We start from the raw sequence: 17,038 nt of genomic DNA, 5'->3' as shown, positions 1-17,038 counted from the left end.
GGTGACCGCGATCGCGGGCCTCCGGCCTCTCTGCACCTCTGGGAATGAGTCCGAGTCTGAGTGACTCAGACACAGATTAGGCATCTTGAGGCACAGCGACACTGTCCGGCAGCTTGTGGGTGTCCTGGTGTGGCCCCCTTGGCCGTCCGCCGAGACCCGGGACGGCCGGGTCTCCGCGTGGTCAGGCACGGCGAGCCGTGCCACGTTCGGGCTGGCGTGTGACTCGTTGCGGGGCCTCGGTGGCTCGATGGCCCAGGGGCGTCTGCCTCCGAGGGCTCGGGGAGGCCACGCCCCAGCCTGGAGATTCACCTCGGGGTTCCCACACCCCAGTCCTGAGTCCCTGGGGGCCCCCCATCGGCTCCTCTGATTTCCACCTGCCCCTCGGGGGGCGGAGCTTCGGAGTGCTGCTCAGACGCCTCACCCACTCACCTGGATCAGGCGCACGGGGGGCGGGCGTGCGGCCGGCGCCCCTTGGGCTTCGGCTCAGCTGAGGCGGCGCCTGGGCATTCGCTTCCTCCCTGACCCTCTTTCCTCTTCGCAAAGTGAAGGCCGGTGGCAGCAGAGGCGGATACAGCCCCTTCCGCTGGGCTCGCCTGGGCCGCAAGGGGTTAGCGCACACGCCGAGTCCCCACTGGGGGCTGTGCGGCCCCAGCCACGGGCTCCCTCACCCCGCCTTTGAGCCACCTGCCGCCCCCCCCCCCACACACACACACAGACCGGCTTTGCTGGGTCTGCATGGGGCTAATATTCTTTCAAAATGGGTTGCCAACATGGCAAACACGTTAAAGTATGTTCAAGTTGGAGCTACTAAATATGTAAAAACACAGGAAAACATTGCCCTTCAGTCCAGATTTCTGGGTTTTCTCAAAAAGTCTCTGCATCCGGCAGCCCCCCGAGTTACCATGTCGGCTGGGATGGGGCGCTGTGGCCCCGTGTGCCATAGTCCCCGCCCTCCTCCCCTCCGCGGCAGGGGCCCCAGACGCCCCGGCTCCCCGCGCTCCGCCCGCCTGGACCCTGGAGAGGTGCGAGTCACCCTGCCCGGCCCAGCGGGGCGACAGCTTTCTGAGTGGGGGTCCCGCGTCCTCCGCCCTCCGCACCTGGATGCAGCCCCTGCCCCCGTCGCCTCCTGGAGTTGGCTTCTGAACCTCAGTCCCCTCATCTCAGAGAAGGGGGTGGTGATGCGTGGTGGGCTGGTCGGCAGCATGCTCAGTGGAGTGGGCTCTCCGCTGTGCGTGCGGCCGACAGCGGCAGGCAGGCCCGGGGGCCGAGCGGGCGCCGGCGGGCGGTGGGGGCCAGAGGCCACACCCTCCGCTCCCGCATCCGGGCAGCCCCTGCAGGCTGATGCTGGCGCGGTCCCTCCCTCCCCCCAGGCCAGGCCGCAGCCGGGAAGAGCCCAGACCCGCCCCTGCGAGGACAGCTGGCCACGCCCACGGGGTCCCCCCACCTCACCACCGTCCACCGGCCGCTGCCCCCCAGCCGCGTCATCGAGGAGCTGCACAGGGCGCTGGCCACCAAGCACCGCCAGGACAGGTGAGGCGCCTGCGGGAGGCCTGGTGCCCGAGCCCCCGGCGGGCCGGCCCCGGGGGTGCGCGGCGCGGCCAGCGGCCGGGCTCAACGCCGTGAGCCGCCGGCCTGAACGCCGAACCACCGCGGAGCGAGGAGCCCAGGCGAGCGTGCATCTCACGTCGGGCTCGGCAGCCGGGCTGCAGCTGAGCTTGGTGGCCGCGTCCTGCGAGGGGTCGGGCGGGTGGCATGGGACCCCCATGCTCCCCCAGAGGGGCCCGGTGCAGGGCGGGCACATCACGGGAGAGGCGGCCTCGGGTTTCCGTCGGCCTGGGCCACCGGCTCGCTCCGGCCCCCTGACCTCCCGGGCGTCGTGGAGCGAGGGGGAAGCCGGGTGCGGGCGGCGGAGCGGGCGGAAGGTCGCGGGCCGGACCCCGTCCTCACACCTCGCGCCGAGCGCGGTTTGGCCGGTCCTGCCACACGCGTCTCCGCCGTTCCCAGTGGCGCGGTCTCAGCGGCCACGGGCCTCGGACTCGAGGCCGCGCGGGCCTTAGGCGCTTCTCGTCCCAGAGTTCGCCCTCCGTGTCCCGTCCCGGGGGCATCTCCACCACACCCGCCCCCTGCGGCTCTGCCGGGTGTCCAGGGGTGTCCAGGAGACGGGAACGGGGCGTAACCCGCCACCTTCCCGCTCAGCTTCCCAGGCAGGGACAGCAAAGGGTCCCCGAGGAAGCGGGGGGACGTCCGCCTGTCGAGGACGTCCAGCGTGGAGCGGGCCTGGACCTTCGACGGGGCCGCGGCGAAGGAGTCGGAGGAGAACAAGGAGAACCTGCGTGTGAGCTCCGACCCGGACGGCGACCTGCTCCTGTGCCAGGACGAGGAGGCGCTGAACGACTCCGTCATCTCCGGTGAGCGCGGCCCGGGGCGGGCGGGGCGGGGGGCCTGCACCCGGGGCTGGCCGGCCGGGGTCGTGCGGCAGGCGCAGGGCGCGCAGCAGGAGACACCGAGCGGGCGTGTTTTGTCGTTTTCACGTGCGTTTGGAAGTCACGCGGCTCAGCGAGGATCTCGGCGGTGCCGCTGCTCAGCGTGACGTGGCGAGAAGCAGGGCGGGGGCCCTCGGGGGTCCCGTCCGTGTTTGGAAGCGTGGCAGGACCGCGTGGTGAGGCGGAAGCGTGACGGAGCATGCTGTCCCATGGGACGGTGTGGGGCCAGGCGTCCACAAACGCTGGGAGGCCCAGCTCCCTGTCGGTCCTCACGGCATGTTCCCAGGCACGGCATCTTGGCACGCCCTGGAGGGGGGAAGTGGGGCGCAGGCCAGGGCCGGGGGACGCAGACGGGGTTCGCTGGGCCCCACAGGCCGCTCGGCAGGGCCCCGGCGGACGAGGCTGGAGGCCTTCCGGGCAGGGCCCCTCTAACTGAGTGTGGGGTTCTTCTTCCTGGAAGCATCTCATGTGACCGTCGCCGCCAGGGGCCGGGCGCGGGGCCCTCTGCAGCGGGTCCTGCCGTAGGACGGGGCCGTGGGCGGGCCCCGTGTCTCTCCGCCTCCCTCGCCGATCGGATCACACACACCCATCCTCGTGGCTTAGACACGGTTGCCATTTCCACGAATTATTGTCATTATCTGACCATCGTCTGCCTCCCCGCTAACCCATCCGCTGTCCAGCTGTCTAATTCATGCATTTGGCTGTTGTCTGCACCAGGGACAGCGCCATGGTCCCCTTCGGCCACCTGGGCCGGGTTCTAAGTTCATTCAGGAAGCAGCCGCTGGCCGGCCGGCTGTGGGCGCTGCCTGCCAGGCTGCAGCCCCGTCCACTCCTCCGCCCGCGACCCCCGAGTGCCAGGAGTCCCTCCGTTGACTGGGCACCTGAGGCCTCATGGGTGTGGCTGACCAGGGGTCTTCAGGTGCGAGCTCTGCGCCTCCAGCCCCGGACTGTGCCCCGTTCCTGTAACCGGTGCCTCTGACCACCCCGCAGCCCGGAGACTCCCCGGCGCCCCGACTTCGCCGTCAGGCACAGGGGTGTTCCAGGCCGCGGGGCCTGCAGGCCGCGGGAGGCGCCGGCCCAGGGCGTCCTGTCTTAGCCCGGCCGTCCCCAGGCAGATTTAAGTGTGTCTTGCCCTCTGTGGATTCTCCCGGGGTCCGGGTCAAACCTGTCACGTGACTCTTGAAACTGGGTGTCCTAAGCTGGCCGTGGAGTTTGACTTGGTGACGCAAAAGCAAGAGTTGACCTCACTCGAGGAACCGAGCCGCCACTAACAGTAACCGCATTCCGACCAAATACTTAACTTAAATCCAAACATTTAGTTAAAATTTAACAGTTTAAGTAAGTGTTGCTTATATTTCGTTGAGCATTTTCTCATCCATGTTCATGAGAGAGAGATTTCTGTAGTTTTCTTGGAATATCTTTGTCTGGTTTGGGCATTAGGGTCCTGTTGGCCTCAGAGAATGAGTTCGCATTCTCTCCTCTGTGAGAGATTATAGGGAACTGGTATAATTTTTTCCTTAAAAGTTTGGTAGAATTTACCAGTGACTTTCTCTCGGCCTGGTGCTTTCTGTTTGGAAAGTTAATAATTATTGATTAAATTTTCAAATAAATATAATTCTGTTTAGGTCATCTGTTTCTTCTTGAGTGATCTTTGAAAGATTGTCTTTCACGGAATTTCATCTAAATCATCCAATTCGTGGGTAGAGAGCTGTTTATGGTATTTATTATTCTTTTAATGTCCGCAGGACTGATAGGAATGCCCCCTCTTTCATTTTTGCTATTAGTAGTAGTTTGCGTCCTCTTTTTTCTTAGCCTGGCGAATCGGCTTCTCTATCTTATTGATCTTTGCAAAGAGCCAGCTTTTGGTTTCATCATTTTTTCTGTTAGTTTCCTGAATCGAATATCGCTGCATTTCTGCTTTTTTTTTTCCTTCTGTTTCCTTTGGCGTGAATTTGCTCTTCTTCTAGTTTTCTGAATTGGCGCCTTAAGCGATCGATTTTAGATCTTCCATTCTGATAAACGCATCGATGCCGTGAACGTCCCTGAAACCCTCCCTTCGCTGCGCCCCACACATTCTGATAAGTCGTGTTTCCACTTTGATTTAGTTCAGAATACTTTTAAATTTCCCTCGAGATTTCTTCTTTGACCCATATGAGGCGCGGGTCTGAATCTCCGTACGCACTGGGACTTTTCACCCAAAGGACATGCTTTCTATTCTTTTAGGCGTGTGAGCACGTGTTCGATGCTCCAGAATGTGGTTTCAGGGCTGTCCTAGGAGAGCGTGAGGAGAACGCGCCTTCTGCTCTCGTGGACGAAGTCGTCCGTCAATGTCAGCGGTCTCCGGACGACCGGGGGTGGCTCCGAGTTCAGCTGTGTCCCGGCCGCCCTGCCTGCGGCTCCGTGCGGTTCCGACGGAGGGTATGGGAGCCTCCGCCTCTGCTAGGGGCTTCCTCCCTCCCTCACTGCAGTTCTAGCCATTGTTGTCACACGGTTTGACACTCTGCTGTTCGGTGCGCACTTGTCCAGAATCGGGTCTTCTTGAAGAACTGAGCCCTTTACTGTCATGCAATGCCCTTCGTTGTCCTTGAAAAGTTTTCTCGCTTTGAAGTCCGCTTCGTCTGAAACTAGTTTAGCGGCTCCTGCTTCCTTTTGATTAGTGTTAACGTGCTGTATTTTTCTCCACAGTAACCTATATGTGTCTTTATACTTGAGGTAGGTTTCTTGATCTACTGAGAGATCTGATCTACTCTGAGAATTTCTGCCTTTTAGTTAGTGTATTTAGACCATTGATATTCGAAGTGACTATTAACGTGGTCGGATTGGTGGCTACCACATTAACTAGCTTTTTTTAAATTTATAGCTCTTATTCTTCCACTCTTTTTCTTCCTTCGTGGTTTTAATTGCGCATTTTACATGATTCTATTTTCTTTTCTTAGCATAGCTGTTACGCTTTTTTTAAGTGCCTGCTGTAGAGTTTATATGTTTACATCCAAGTCCAGTTTCAAATAACGCTGTACCACTTCACAGGTAGTGTGAGCACCTAATAATGACAAAATAATCCTCATTCCTTTCTTACCTGTCCTGGTCATGGGATGCAGCTACTTGCTGCCTGTGCTTGACGCTGGGGCTCTGGGGTTGAAATTACCTGGAAACCCAGCCATTTCCCCCGACGGACACTAGGTGGCGCTGTCGACAGCCGCTGGGATGCAGGACGGTCCGAGGCGCGCAGCCCCTGTGGGACAACCTGGCGGGCTGTTCCTGGTGGAGCCTGTGGGAGTTTGGGTGTTTCCCGCCGCGCACCGAGCATCAGCGCTGCGGGGTGGGACCCGCGGGCCGGGGAATCTGCCACAACAGAGCTGCTCTTTTGAGCCACCATTGCGTGCCAGGCACCTCGCTGGGTGCTTCTCGTGGATTCTATCACCCTGTGCCCAAGAGAGCAGGACGAGGCAGCTGAGGAAACCAAGGCAGAGAGAGGGGAAGGAACGTGGCCGCCTTGAACCCGGGTCTCTTAGCTCTGCAGCCAGGGGCGCGACCCCGTCATGCGTCCAGGCTCTCGGGCGCCTCTCAGGTGCCGTGAACACAGCGGTGCCAGCCTGGTCGCCGCTGGCAATCGGCCTGCAGCAGGTGGGGGCGCCCTCGCACAGGGGCGCAGAAACACAGAATGAGGGCGTTCTCCGCGGCTTCGGGTAAAAGAACACAGACGAGCAGCACACACGTCCGTTCGGCGTGGGCTGGGACAACGGGACGGGGCGGTGTGTGGTCCGTGCTGGGGAAAGGTCACCGTGTGGAAGGGCGGAGCTGGGCCGGTTCGACCTGGTTTGGACCCACAGCCAGCCACGTGAGCGAGACCGTGCTGTGTGCGGGGGAGCGGGGGCACCCGCGCGTGTGTGTGAGACGTGGCAAAGTGGGGGCCGCGGCGTCGTTTGTGCGGCCCTGGGGCCTGGAGCAGGTGCGCAGGGTGTTAGTGGCAGAGGGGAGATGGGGGGCAGGGGGGCCGTCCCCTCCTAACTCTGCCATCAGGCTGAAGTCTGGAGTCGTTCGCAGTCTTCGTCGCTGGCCGAGACCGCCTCTGAGCTCGCCGCCGGCTCTCCACTGTGACCGGGCAGCTCGTGCCTCCGTGAGCTCCACGGTCACTGTCATCCGCTCATCCATGATGGGGGCCTGGCGGGCCCCTTCCCACTCTGTCAGGGCCAGGACCCCGGAGGTGGAAAGGTGGGCCATCGAGGCGGTCATACGGTTTTTCTCCTTCTAAGTTTGTTAATTGGGTGAATCACGCTGATTGCTTTTCCGAATGAGGAACCACCTTGCACGCCAGTTGGTCACGGTATATTGTCACTTTTATTAATTGTCAAATTCGATTTGCTAGAATTCCACATCGGCCTTCATGAGGCCTGTGAGTCTTGAGTTCCCTTTAAATGTCTTCGGTTTTCGATGGCACAGGAAGCGCTGGCCTCGTGGCAGGAGTGTCGAGGTGTTCCCTTTCCGCCCATTTTCGGTGATAGTTTGTACAGAGGCGGCGTTTGCCGTGTGTTCCATAGAACTCATGAGTGCGTCCATCTGGGCCTGCAGAGGCTTTCTGTGTGTGGAAGGAGGTTTTTAACTGGGAGTTATATTTTCTTGATGGGTAGCCGCCTGGGCCGGTTGTGCGTTTCTTCCCGAGCGAGCCCCGGCGGTCTGTAGAGGATCAGGCGGACGTAGCGCCTCCCTGATTCCCGGTCGGTCGCGGTGATTCACTCTCTTCCTCTCGTGCCCTGTCCCCCGATTGGTCTGGCTAGAGTTTTATCAACTTTATTGCTCTTAAAAACCAGCTTTCTGTTTCCATTGTTTTCTTTATTGTTTTTCCATTTTTTATTTTATTGGTCTCCGCTCTAATGTTTGTTTTTTCTACTTCTTTGGTCCTAATTTGCTCCTCTTTTTCCAGTTTAAGGTAGAAGCTGAGGGCGACGCTTTGAGACCTCTTTTCTAATAGAGGCGTTTAGTGCTGTAAGCCCCCCGCCCCCTATGCCCTTCGGATAGCTTATGTTTTTATTTACTTCGAAATGCTTTCTACTCTCCCTTTCAATTTCTTCTTGGAACTATGAGTTTTCAGAAGTTTTCAGTTTAGTTTTCAGAAGTTTCCAAAGGCCCGAGTCGTTTCGGAAAGCTCTTTTCGTGACTGACTTCCAGCGTCATGCCGCGTGGATCAGCGAGCACGCTCCGTGCGAGCCGAGCACTTATAAACGTACTGGTGGCCGCCACATGGGGTCCCCTGGTAGACGACGCACGTGGCCTGGGAAGGAGCGTGTGCCGCGGGGTCGTGGGCCAGGAGCGTTTTCATAAATGGGGATCAAACCGGATTTCCTCGGAATGGGGCTCACCTCCGTCTCCTCCGTACACGCTTCCGTCTGCTGATTCCATCCGTTACTTGGAGCTTTTGAAATCGCTGGCAGTGGCCAGAAGTACCTCTTGGGCTCTCAGCCCCGTCAGCTTGGGCTTTATGCATTTGAACCTGTCAGGAGGTTCGTAAACACTGAGGATCGTTCTGTCCTGAGGAAGCCGTCCCCTTGTCACTGTGAAGGAATGCTGTTTGTTCCTGACGAGGCTGGCTGCCCTGAGGTCCACCACGTCTGATTTCAATGGGCCCCTTCAGCCTCCGTGTGAATGGTACATCTTCTTCCCTGTGCTCTTTTGAGCTGTTTGTGTCTTTGAGGTGTGTGCTCCGTAGGCGGCGTGTAGCCTGGCCTTGCTTTTCCACTCGTTCTGAGAGTGTTGCCTTTAGTCGGGGTTCCCAGGCAGGCTACGCTCCGCGTGGCCACGTTTCGAGGTGCAGACCTACCTCCCGCCCCTGCACGCAGGGCTCCCCTGCACAGCCGCCCCCTCTCCAGCCCCTGCGCCTCAGACGCTGGCCGCCTCCGACCCCCGGGCCTCTCGGCTTCGGCTTCATCTTGTCCCAGGTCTCTCCCTGGCCCTCGGCCCAGAAACTTCTCAGAGGCCGTAAGCTGGGCCACCGTGGGGCTCACGTGGTTTGACTCTCATCTCTCAGAGATCACGGCCCTTTTCAGTGCCTCGAGACCCGTTGTTTCATCCATTTTGACTGCTTTTGTTTTTGGGTGGGAAGGAAAATTCAGTCCGTGTCTCTCCAACTTGGTCAGAGGCAGAAGTTCATGTCCCCTTGTCACTGTGCAGCCCTGGGCGAGGGCTCACGCCCGTCCCTCTGCGCCGCGGGGCTGGGCTGTGACGGGGTGGACTGAGGGCAGGGAGCCCGCCTCATGGGGGCAGCTCAGAGGCCGCTTCCCGCAAGGGCCCCCCTCGACCTTGACCCCACGCTCCCCGGCCGGCAGAACAAATTCGGGCCCTTGCCTGAATGGTTCGTGGTCATTATTTTTCTCTTTTCTCTATAAAACCCACAAGGAACAAGTTGGCATTCGCGGTTCACGCCTCAGTTCAGCCAGTGTTGAGTGTCCGACTGTATCCTGAACTCTGGTCAGCTAGCATGTCGACAGACTTATTTCTTGCTTTGTACTTCCTTCTCCTGCCCTGGGGGTTCACTCTGTTTTGTGGAGCCATTTTTCTTGATCTGTGGCTATGACAACTGATGGTTCGGGCCCCGGGATTTAAATCTATGTCCTTGAGAAACTGCAGGGCCGCACCCTGCACACCCGCAGTCCGCACCCCGCCTGCAGCTGCTTGCCAGTCGTCAGCATCTGCCAGGGGCAGGTGGGGCCCGGCTCGCTGAGGCGGCTCGGTTAACCGGGACACCCGCATTTCCTAGCACCCCAGTGCATGACCCTCTGCCTGTGGATGCAGCCAGACCCCGTTTCTGCTCCCCACGTCCTCAGCCTCGTGGACCCTGATCAGCCCCCACACTACCACCTCCCCTCCCCCCCCCAACACGGCATTCGCTGATAACCTGCTCGGTCAGGACCCTGGAGAGCAGACAGTCAGAATGGACGAGAAGGAGACTGGATAAGGGGGGGTCACAGGGTGGAGAGATGGTGGTCGGAGGCCCTTTGGGGTCTCTTGGCGGGGATGGTTCAGGGCCAGCCCGGCCGGTCCAGGCAGAGCTGGCCGGTAAGGGGGGGACAGCCTGGGGCACAGACCAAGGCGGGATGTTCTAGGGCCTGAAGGGCAGGCCACGTGGCCGGGGTAGCGAGCTGTGGGGACCGTGGGCCGCGTGGCGGGGGTGGGGGTTGCCGTGGATAAAGAAACTAAGTCGTGAGCCAAACGTGGGGACCTTTGAAAAGACGTGGCGCTCTTGCGAATCACGCTGGGGCAGCAGGTGTCCCCCAGGACTGCGCCCGGAGACCCAGGAGGAATGACCGCCCTGCCCGTGGCCTGTGTGCGTGTGTGGGGCCCACGCGTGGGGTTCAGGGAAGGAAGACGGCGTGGTCCGCGTCTCCCCGCGCGGCCCAGTGCGCCCCCCGGCGGGCACCCCGCGCAGGGCGCCCTCCCGTAGAGTCCCCGGCCCTCCTCCCTCCGGCAGGTGGGGGGCCTCGCGGTGCCAGCCGGCTGACCCCCGTCGCCTCCCCGCTCTCAGGAACGCTGCCGCGGAAATGCAAGAAGGAGCTGCTGGCGGTGAAGCTGAGGAACCGGCCGAGCAAGCAGGAGCTGGAGGAGCGCAACATCTTCCCCAGGAGGACGGACGCCGAGCGGCAGGAGATCCGGCTGCAGATCGAGATGAAGCTGTCCAAGTGAGCGGCCGCTGGGGGGCGGGGGGTCGTGCGTGCCCCCCCCCCAGGCTGCGCCACCCCGGGCCCCCCATGGGCGCCCGCGGCAGGGGTCCCCTGTCACCACTATCCGCACTGGGGACCAGAGGGTTTGGGGGCGCCCCGCGCTCCGTTCGATGCTTACTTGGGAGCGTCCTGAATCTCTACATGGTACAGCCCCAGCGACGACCCGAATCGTCTGGGACATTGTCCCATGGAGAGTCCCTGGGTGTAGGGGGGGGACAAAGATGGTGGGTGCGCCTCGGGGGCAGGCGGGGGCGGGCGGGGGAGGCCGCTTCCCGCGCGCGCTGTCCTGGTTTGCGTTTCTGCCGGCGCATCCCGACGGCTCCGGCTCCGGCTCTGGCTCTGGGCACCCGGCCCTCGGGCGCCCTGCGGCCGCGTGAGGTTCCCCTGCCGCCTTCTCCTCTTTCTGGGGAGACGGGACTTTTTCTCAGTGTTTTTTGGCGTTTAGGATTCTTGCCGCGTACCTCACGTGCAGTTCTCTGTACCTCAGCGGTTTCAGGCGTTTCCGTTGAAATCCTGGCTTGTGATCTTCTCTCAGTTTTGCGGGTTGCTGGGCCCTTCTCCCTGCGTAGAGCTCGTGTTTTCATTCGGTTCCCCGTTTCTTCGAGGTGCAGCTGTTTTTCGTGGTGTAAGTCGTCACAGCCAGTCACAGGCAACAGGCTCCCTGCAAAGGGCCGGCTCGTGAACGCTGTCAGCCCGTACACCCACGCCCCGGGCAACTGCACGGCTCTGCTGTAGCCCAAACCCAGCCGCAGCCAGTGCGACATGAATGGGAGGCGGCCAATTCACAAATAAAACTTTATCTATTAACTCGATGGCAGCCCCGGGGCAAGGCGGGGTGCCAGGGAGCCACGCCCCAGGCCTCCACCGCCTGCTGGCTCAGTGGCCGATTTTAGCCCCTGGACGGGAATGGAGTGGTGAGCAGGTCCTTGGACGTTCATCACTGGGCTGAAAAGCGGAAAGGCGAACCCGGCAGGAGTCGCAGGGCCCCGGCGGGGAGGTCGCGTCCCGCAGGCCGGAGCCGTGTTCCTGGCCGGCGCACCCCGTTTCCCCTGCAGGGACCTGAGTGGGACCCCTTCGTCTTCGTTTTGCCTCCCCTCGGAGATCCTTCTGCCATCACGTGCTGAATGGGTCAGGCTCTGGTTGCCATGGCAACGTGCCAGCCGCGTTATCCCGAAGGCAGTTGGGGTTTTTGTCGTGAGATTTCCAGACTCTTAAAATTCAGTCTTTCAGGTACTCCCGGGGTTTTTTCTGGATGGAGCTGTCCCTGACGCTTCCTTCCTCCCATAACACACCCAGTGTGCTGGTGGAGGGCGGGGGGCGGAGCGGAGGCGGGGCCTGCTTCAGCCCTGATGATGAGTCCCACCCCCTTCCTGTCCCAGAGCCCAGCTTACCTGAGCACAGGTGTCAGGAAAGTGCAGCGTTAAGGAGCCGTGCCCCGCGCAGCTGCCAGGGGCTACAAGCCCCCCGCCGTGAGGGGAGCTGGCCTCCACTGACCCCGTGAGTGTGAGGTCAGCCTCGCTCACTTTCCCGTGTTGAATCTCATCCTTTCGAGAGCCTGCTACACCATCTCCATTCTACAGATGAGAAAAACGAGGCCTCGGGGAGGGACTTGCCCAGCGCCCCACAGCAGGGGGAGGCAGGGCACGAGCCGGGGGTCCCCCAGTCACCGTGCGCGGCCCCAGGTGTCCCGTTCCAGAAGGGTCCGCGCGGCCCAGCCCCGTGCGTTTATCTCAGCCCCAGCGTTGCCTTTCCTCCCACCGGCTCGGCCTCCGCCAACACGCTGGGCCTCCGCGCGCAAAGTGCTTCATCATGTTAGGGCGGGGGGTGGCGGGAGGCGACGGGAACGTCCCCCGACATGGGACGGTGGGGAGCAGGCGGACTGTCCAGGGAGAGGCACGGCCGAGCTCGGGCTCCGGGGCCCGCGGACAGGCGGGGTCTGTCCCGCGCCCCTGCCGCCGCCATGTGGGTTTGGGGCGACACCTCCACCTCCGAACGCCGTCCTGGTTTGTCACATGTGGTCACTCCCCTGGGCCCGTCGTTGCCTGTGTGGGGGAGGAGGCCCCCGGGAGGCCTCGGCGAGTTTGACGTGAGCTCTGCCGTGTTCGAACAGCTCCTGGGGTGCCAGGAAGCCGGCAGGCTGGAGGTCGCATCCTGTGGTGGCTCTCGGTGCGAGGGTCACGTGATTTGCCTGCAGGCGGGGCCGGGCAGGCCCTGTCTGCGAGGCCAGAGCCTGCAGGTCGCCCCTCCCCAGGGGGCTCATGGGCTCCGGGACCGGCCGCGGGGCGGGGGGCTGATTGGTGCTCAGTGGCGTCCCTCAGGAGTGGGCACTTAGCATGGCGAAGCGGGCGTTAAATGCTCCTCGGGCTCGGCCCCTGGTACATCTTGTTCTGCTGCACCCCGCACAGGCTGCACCCCAGGGCCCCACGAACACACGTTCCCTGGGGGAAAAAGTGTCGTGTGCCGCCTGCCGTCCCCCCTCCCCCTCCACGGGCCTTGAAATCCGCAGCGTTTTGAGGAGGAGGCTTGCGGCATCTCAGGGCGGGCGTGAGCTCGGCTCGGTTTCATCGCAGGACGGCCAGACCCGCAAGCGCGAGCCTTGGCCTCTTCTTTCTGCTGAAGCTTAGAGGACAGCCAGGGCACAGAGCAGGCTCTCAGTTCAGTGGACAGCCTCGAAAATCAGAAATCTTTCTTTTCTGGACTTACAAAAAAAGTAGCTTTTAATCGGCAGAAACAAAGCCGTGGCCTTGGGACGTGGCAACGCCTCATTGCCAGGGTCGGGGGACTGGATGCGAACAGTGGCCATTGATGAACATTCGCCAGTTTCCCTCTCCCGACCCGTGCTGGGTCCGTGTGTGCAGGAGTCAGACACCCCGGCTGGCCAGGCCCGCGGTGTGCTGGGCCCCTGCGGCTGCTAGGTCAGGTCACTGACCCCAGCAATCCCGAGAGGGGGCGAGCTCATCGCCCTTTTGTGGGAGGGAAAACTAAGGGTCAGCGCGAGTGAGCGCGGGCCCGGGCACGGAGCCCCAGGGCGGCAAGTCCAGGAAGGACGGCCTTGCGTGATTTGGGACAAGACGTGGGCTCCCTCCCTCTGTGACACCCGCTGGGCACCAAAGCCCTGCTCCAGGCAAGGAGGAGTCGGCCTGGAGCCCTCAGGAGCCTGAGTCTGCAAAAGGAGGCAGGAATGCTCGCACAGGTGGACAGTGTCACCTGGCAGAGGAACAGGCAGTGGCCCGTGGCCCTCCCGACACCTGAGGGGCTGCCCCCCCCCCACCACTATGTAAACCCTACTGGGCAGGTAAGGAAGGTGAGGGTCTGAGGGGCCAAGGGGCTTGTCTGGAGTCACACAGTGAGAGACACGGGGTGGTCCTGGCAGAGGGGGGCGGGCCCCCCTACCGGCACAGGGCCCTGGGGGCAGAGCCGACGTCATGGCCAGCCCCCCTACCCCGCCCCAGCGGTGCAGCCTGCGGGCTGGGCGCAGTGACAGCCCCCAGATCTCAGCGGCTTCTCCCAGGGCAGAGGCCGCCGTGTGTCTGGTGGCTCTCCAGGTGGCTGTCCTCCTGCCTCGGCTGGGCCTGGCTGCCGCCTTTCGAGGCTCTGCCATGTTGCACAAGGACCCCAGTTGCCACGGAGGGGACAGGAGCACATAAGAGTCCCACCTGCTTTCCTCGGGCTCAGCCCAGAAGCGACATCTCTGCTCCCAGCCATCAGTCAGAGCCAGCGGCGGCGCAGCCCTGCCCAGCTGCGAGGGGCGGGGCGGGGCCCGCGCGCCTGGCGAGCAGTGGGCGTTTCCGGGCACCGCGACCCTGCGGAGCAGGGGGACTCGGAAGCCCCCTGGGGTCAGTGGCTGGTTTCCGTGGCCCTGGTGAGCCCCGCCCACAGGTGCCACGCCCCCACCTGGCCCTCTCCCAGGTGTGCTGCATCTTTTCCTCCCGTCCAGGTCCCTAGGGCCTGCGCGCACTTCGCTGGTGCCGCGGCCTCCGCCTCCCCACCGCTCCTGCGTGCACAGGCGGGGACCAGACGCGCAGACGGGCGGGCGCGTCTCCATCCGGGCATTTCTCTCCGCGTCACTCCCACCCCGCAAGGCGCAGTGATGAGCCGCCGCTCAGGCTCCCCCAGTGAGGCGGGTCGGAGATAGACCGGCTTCCCCAGGCGCAGTGGCACCTGCACGTCACCCGCCACCCGCCACCCACGGCTGAGCTGTTTTCTGACTCAGGAGTTGGGGTGGCGGCGGAGCCCGGAATCCCCGGAGAGCTGGGCCCCGCGCCCCTTGCTGGAGGCCGCAGCTCCCGCAGCCCGGCCACTGGGCTGTGTGTCTGCAGGTCCTGGAGCCCTGGGGTGGGGCCGTGGGGGCCACAGCGGCGAGGACGCCCAGGCGGCACCCCCTCCCGGCCACGTGCCTCACAGTGGGGAGAGGGGTGGAGCCCACAGGCTCCCATCTGCTGCCGCCTTCCCGCCCGCGCCTGCCCGTGCCGGGCTCTGGGGTCTGAGGGCAGTGGTCACACCACCTCTGAGCTTGGGGGGCCTCGTCTGCAGCCACGTCGTCTGCAGGACGTGATATGAGGGCTGCTGTCACTCTTGCTTTTGGAAGAGCTCCCCACCCCCCACCCCCACCCCCCATCACCCCTGCCCACCCAGCCCCAGGCCTGGAGAGTTGAGCTGAGTTTCAGGCAGCAAATGGATTAAATATGCATTTGATGTATATTTAATCTAACATATTAATTTGGGGTTTGCAGTATTCTTAGGTTAGAAGTAGTAACGCCCCTCAATATTTCAGGGGGCCCTTGACCTCTCTCTTTCCTTTCTGATGGGGGTCCTGGCCCTGGGGCAGGTCCGAGTCTCCTGGGGGCAGGTCCGCCCTGTCTTTCCCTGGGCAGCAATCCAGGGAGTCCTGAGAACCTCCCAACCGCTCACCCAGTGCTGATGCTGACACACTCCCAGCCCCGTCCGCTGCTGACCGCGCCCTGCTCCGCGCCCACCTCGCCCCGTCTGCCCAGCCCTCCCGCTCCCTGCTCTGCACCCTCCTCCTTTCGGTCCAGGTGGCCCGTGCAGGCTTCCTCTGCCCACGCTCTCCCCACTGTCTACGGAGCTCCTCCCTCCCATCCTGGGGTCATGGTCCCCACTTTCCCTTTAGGTCTCGACTCAAGCGTCACCCCCAGGTCCTTCCACCTGCCCAGGCTGCTGCGGTGCGGCTGGGTTCTTCCTCCCAGCACGGTCGCCCCCCTGACGCAGCGGTTTGTGTGACAGCAGAGTGAATGTCTGTCCCCCACTAAAAGCAGGGCTGGCTCTGACATTTTGCCGCCCCGTCCCCAGGCCCAGACATGCCAACGGTGCTCACTAGATGTCTGATGAAGGTCAGGCTCACTCAAGACAGATGCTCACGGCATCACGTGGTGGGGGCCCGGCCAGGTGGGCTTCCGGCCTCGGGGTATCGAGAGAGGAGCTTAGTGCGGACCCCCAACCCCCACCCCGGGGACCCAGGGTCCTCGCTGCTGGAAGGGGCCACACAGGGAGAGCTCTGGGGCCTCTCGCTTGGCTCCAGGCTCCCTCTTGGCATCGGGCAGGTTAGTGACCGCCCAGCAGGCTGCCCTTGGCTCTGATCACTGCCGTGGGCCTACCTGGCTGCCCCTCCTAGCTCATTTAGCGGTGCCCTGGGCTCTCAGCCTGGCCATGTCCAGGAGGGGCCCGGCCCGCCTCCCCCTCGGGCCAGTGGCCTAGGTCTCAGTGGCCAGACGTCCGCACTTCTCCGAAGTGTTTGATCGGGATGCAGTGCCCCTCCAGGCTCCTGGTCTGTGAATGCCGGCACCTCGTAGGCTCGGTTTTCTCGAGCCTGAGAAGTGAGCGAACCCCAGACGGTGTCACTGCGTGTGTGTGCGTGTGTGCGCGCGTGTGCGTGCGTGTGTGCGGCTCTCACCCCTCTGGGAAGAGCTATCGTTGGTCCCCGTTTGGGGAGAGAAGACGAGTCTCCAGCAAGAAAAAGCCTCTTTAGGGGCCATGTCAGTGGAGGTTTGGGGTGCTCTCCAGCTTTGAGGAACCACAAGGCCTCCCTCCTCGGGTGTCCCTGCGGACACCCCACCTGCTCAGCTGGCCTCTAGACAGCAGGCTCTGCCGCTTATGGATTCTCTACACCTCTGGCAAAGCCACCGCCTCCATGAAGCCTTCTCTGGTCGCCCCCGCCCCATGTCCTCAAGCCCAGCAGGTGAGCAGTTGGGACACTGTCTGAGAGGCATGTTCTTCCTGCCGCCTCCTCCCTCCGCGGGGTCCCAGCGGGGCCACATGGCCCCTGAGCATCCCTGCCCCTGCCATCCCCGACCCCCGTTTACCCCCTCCACCGCTGGCGGGATTGGTCTTGTTCCTTTGTCTGCTGCTTGGCCGCCTTCTTCTTCGGACCATGAGCTTCCCACGGCGAGCCGAACTTCTCTTGGTCACTACTGTGTCCTGGACTTGGCTCAGTGCCTGGCCCAGGGTCCTTTACCGCGTGAGCGAGTCAGTGGCATTTGGGCCTTTGGGCCAGGCGGAGCAGCCCCGCCCGGAGCTGGGTTCTGTGTGCCTTGCTGGGGACAGATCGGCAGCCTCTGAGTTCCAGCCTGGAGTTCCCCTGGGGGGCAGGTTCTCATCCCTGGCCCCATCCAGACAGGATGTTGAAGAAGCCACCCACGGAGCCACAGACAACAGCCCGTGGGGGCCCAGGGAGCAGACTGTCCTGCGCCAGCCCCGGGGACGCCCTGCACTTTGTGCTGGGACCCGGGCTATAAATAGGAGACACATTTCTGGCCGCCTCTTTGGGGCGAAGCGCCACGCCCCCACCCCGCCGGGACCGCGCACCCTGCCCTACAGAGCGGTGGC

At 62.8% G+C, this 17,038-nt stretch overlaps 1 protein-coding gene across 1 annotated transcript in view; it reads left to right on the top strand.

Annotated features, from left to right (window-relative positions):
• The window catches only part of PHACTR3 (phosphatase and actin regulator 3), a 112,822-nt gene that overhangs the window by 68,493 nt on the left and 27,291 nt on the right, over positions 1–17,038 (top strand). The window contains exons 6-8 of the mRNA XM_036229221.1: positions 1,371–1,530; positions 2,197–2,408; positions 10,000–10,153. Coding sequence (XP_036085114.1) covers positions 1,371–1,530; positions 2,197–2,408; positions 10,000–10,153 — 526 coding nt within the window. The remainder of the gene's footprint in view (positions 1–1,370; positions 1,531–2,196; positions 2,409–9,999; positions 10,154–17,038) is intronic.

The sequence above is a fragment of the Rousettus aegyptiacus genome, unplaced genomic scaffold (genome assembly GCF_014176215.1).
Source record: "Rousettus aegyptiacus isolate mRouAeg1 unplaced genomic scaffold, mRouAeg1.p scaffold_m13_p_12, whole genome shotgun sequence".
Taxonomy (NCBI): Eukaryota; Metazoa; Chordata; class Mammalia; order Chiroptera; family Pteropodidae; genus Rousettus; species Rousettus aegyptiacus.
Note: the sequence above shows the minus strand (reverse complement) of the source record. Positions and strands in the feature narration are given on the sequence as shown.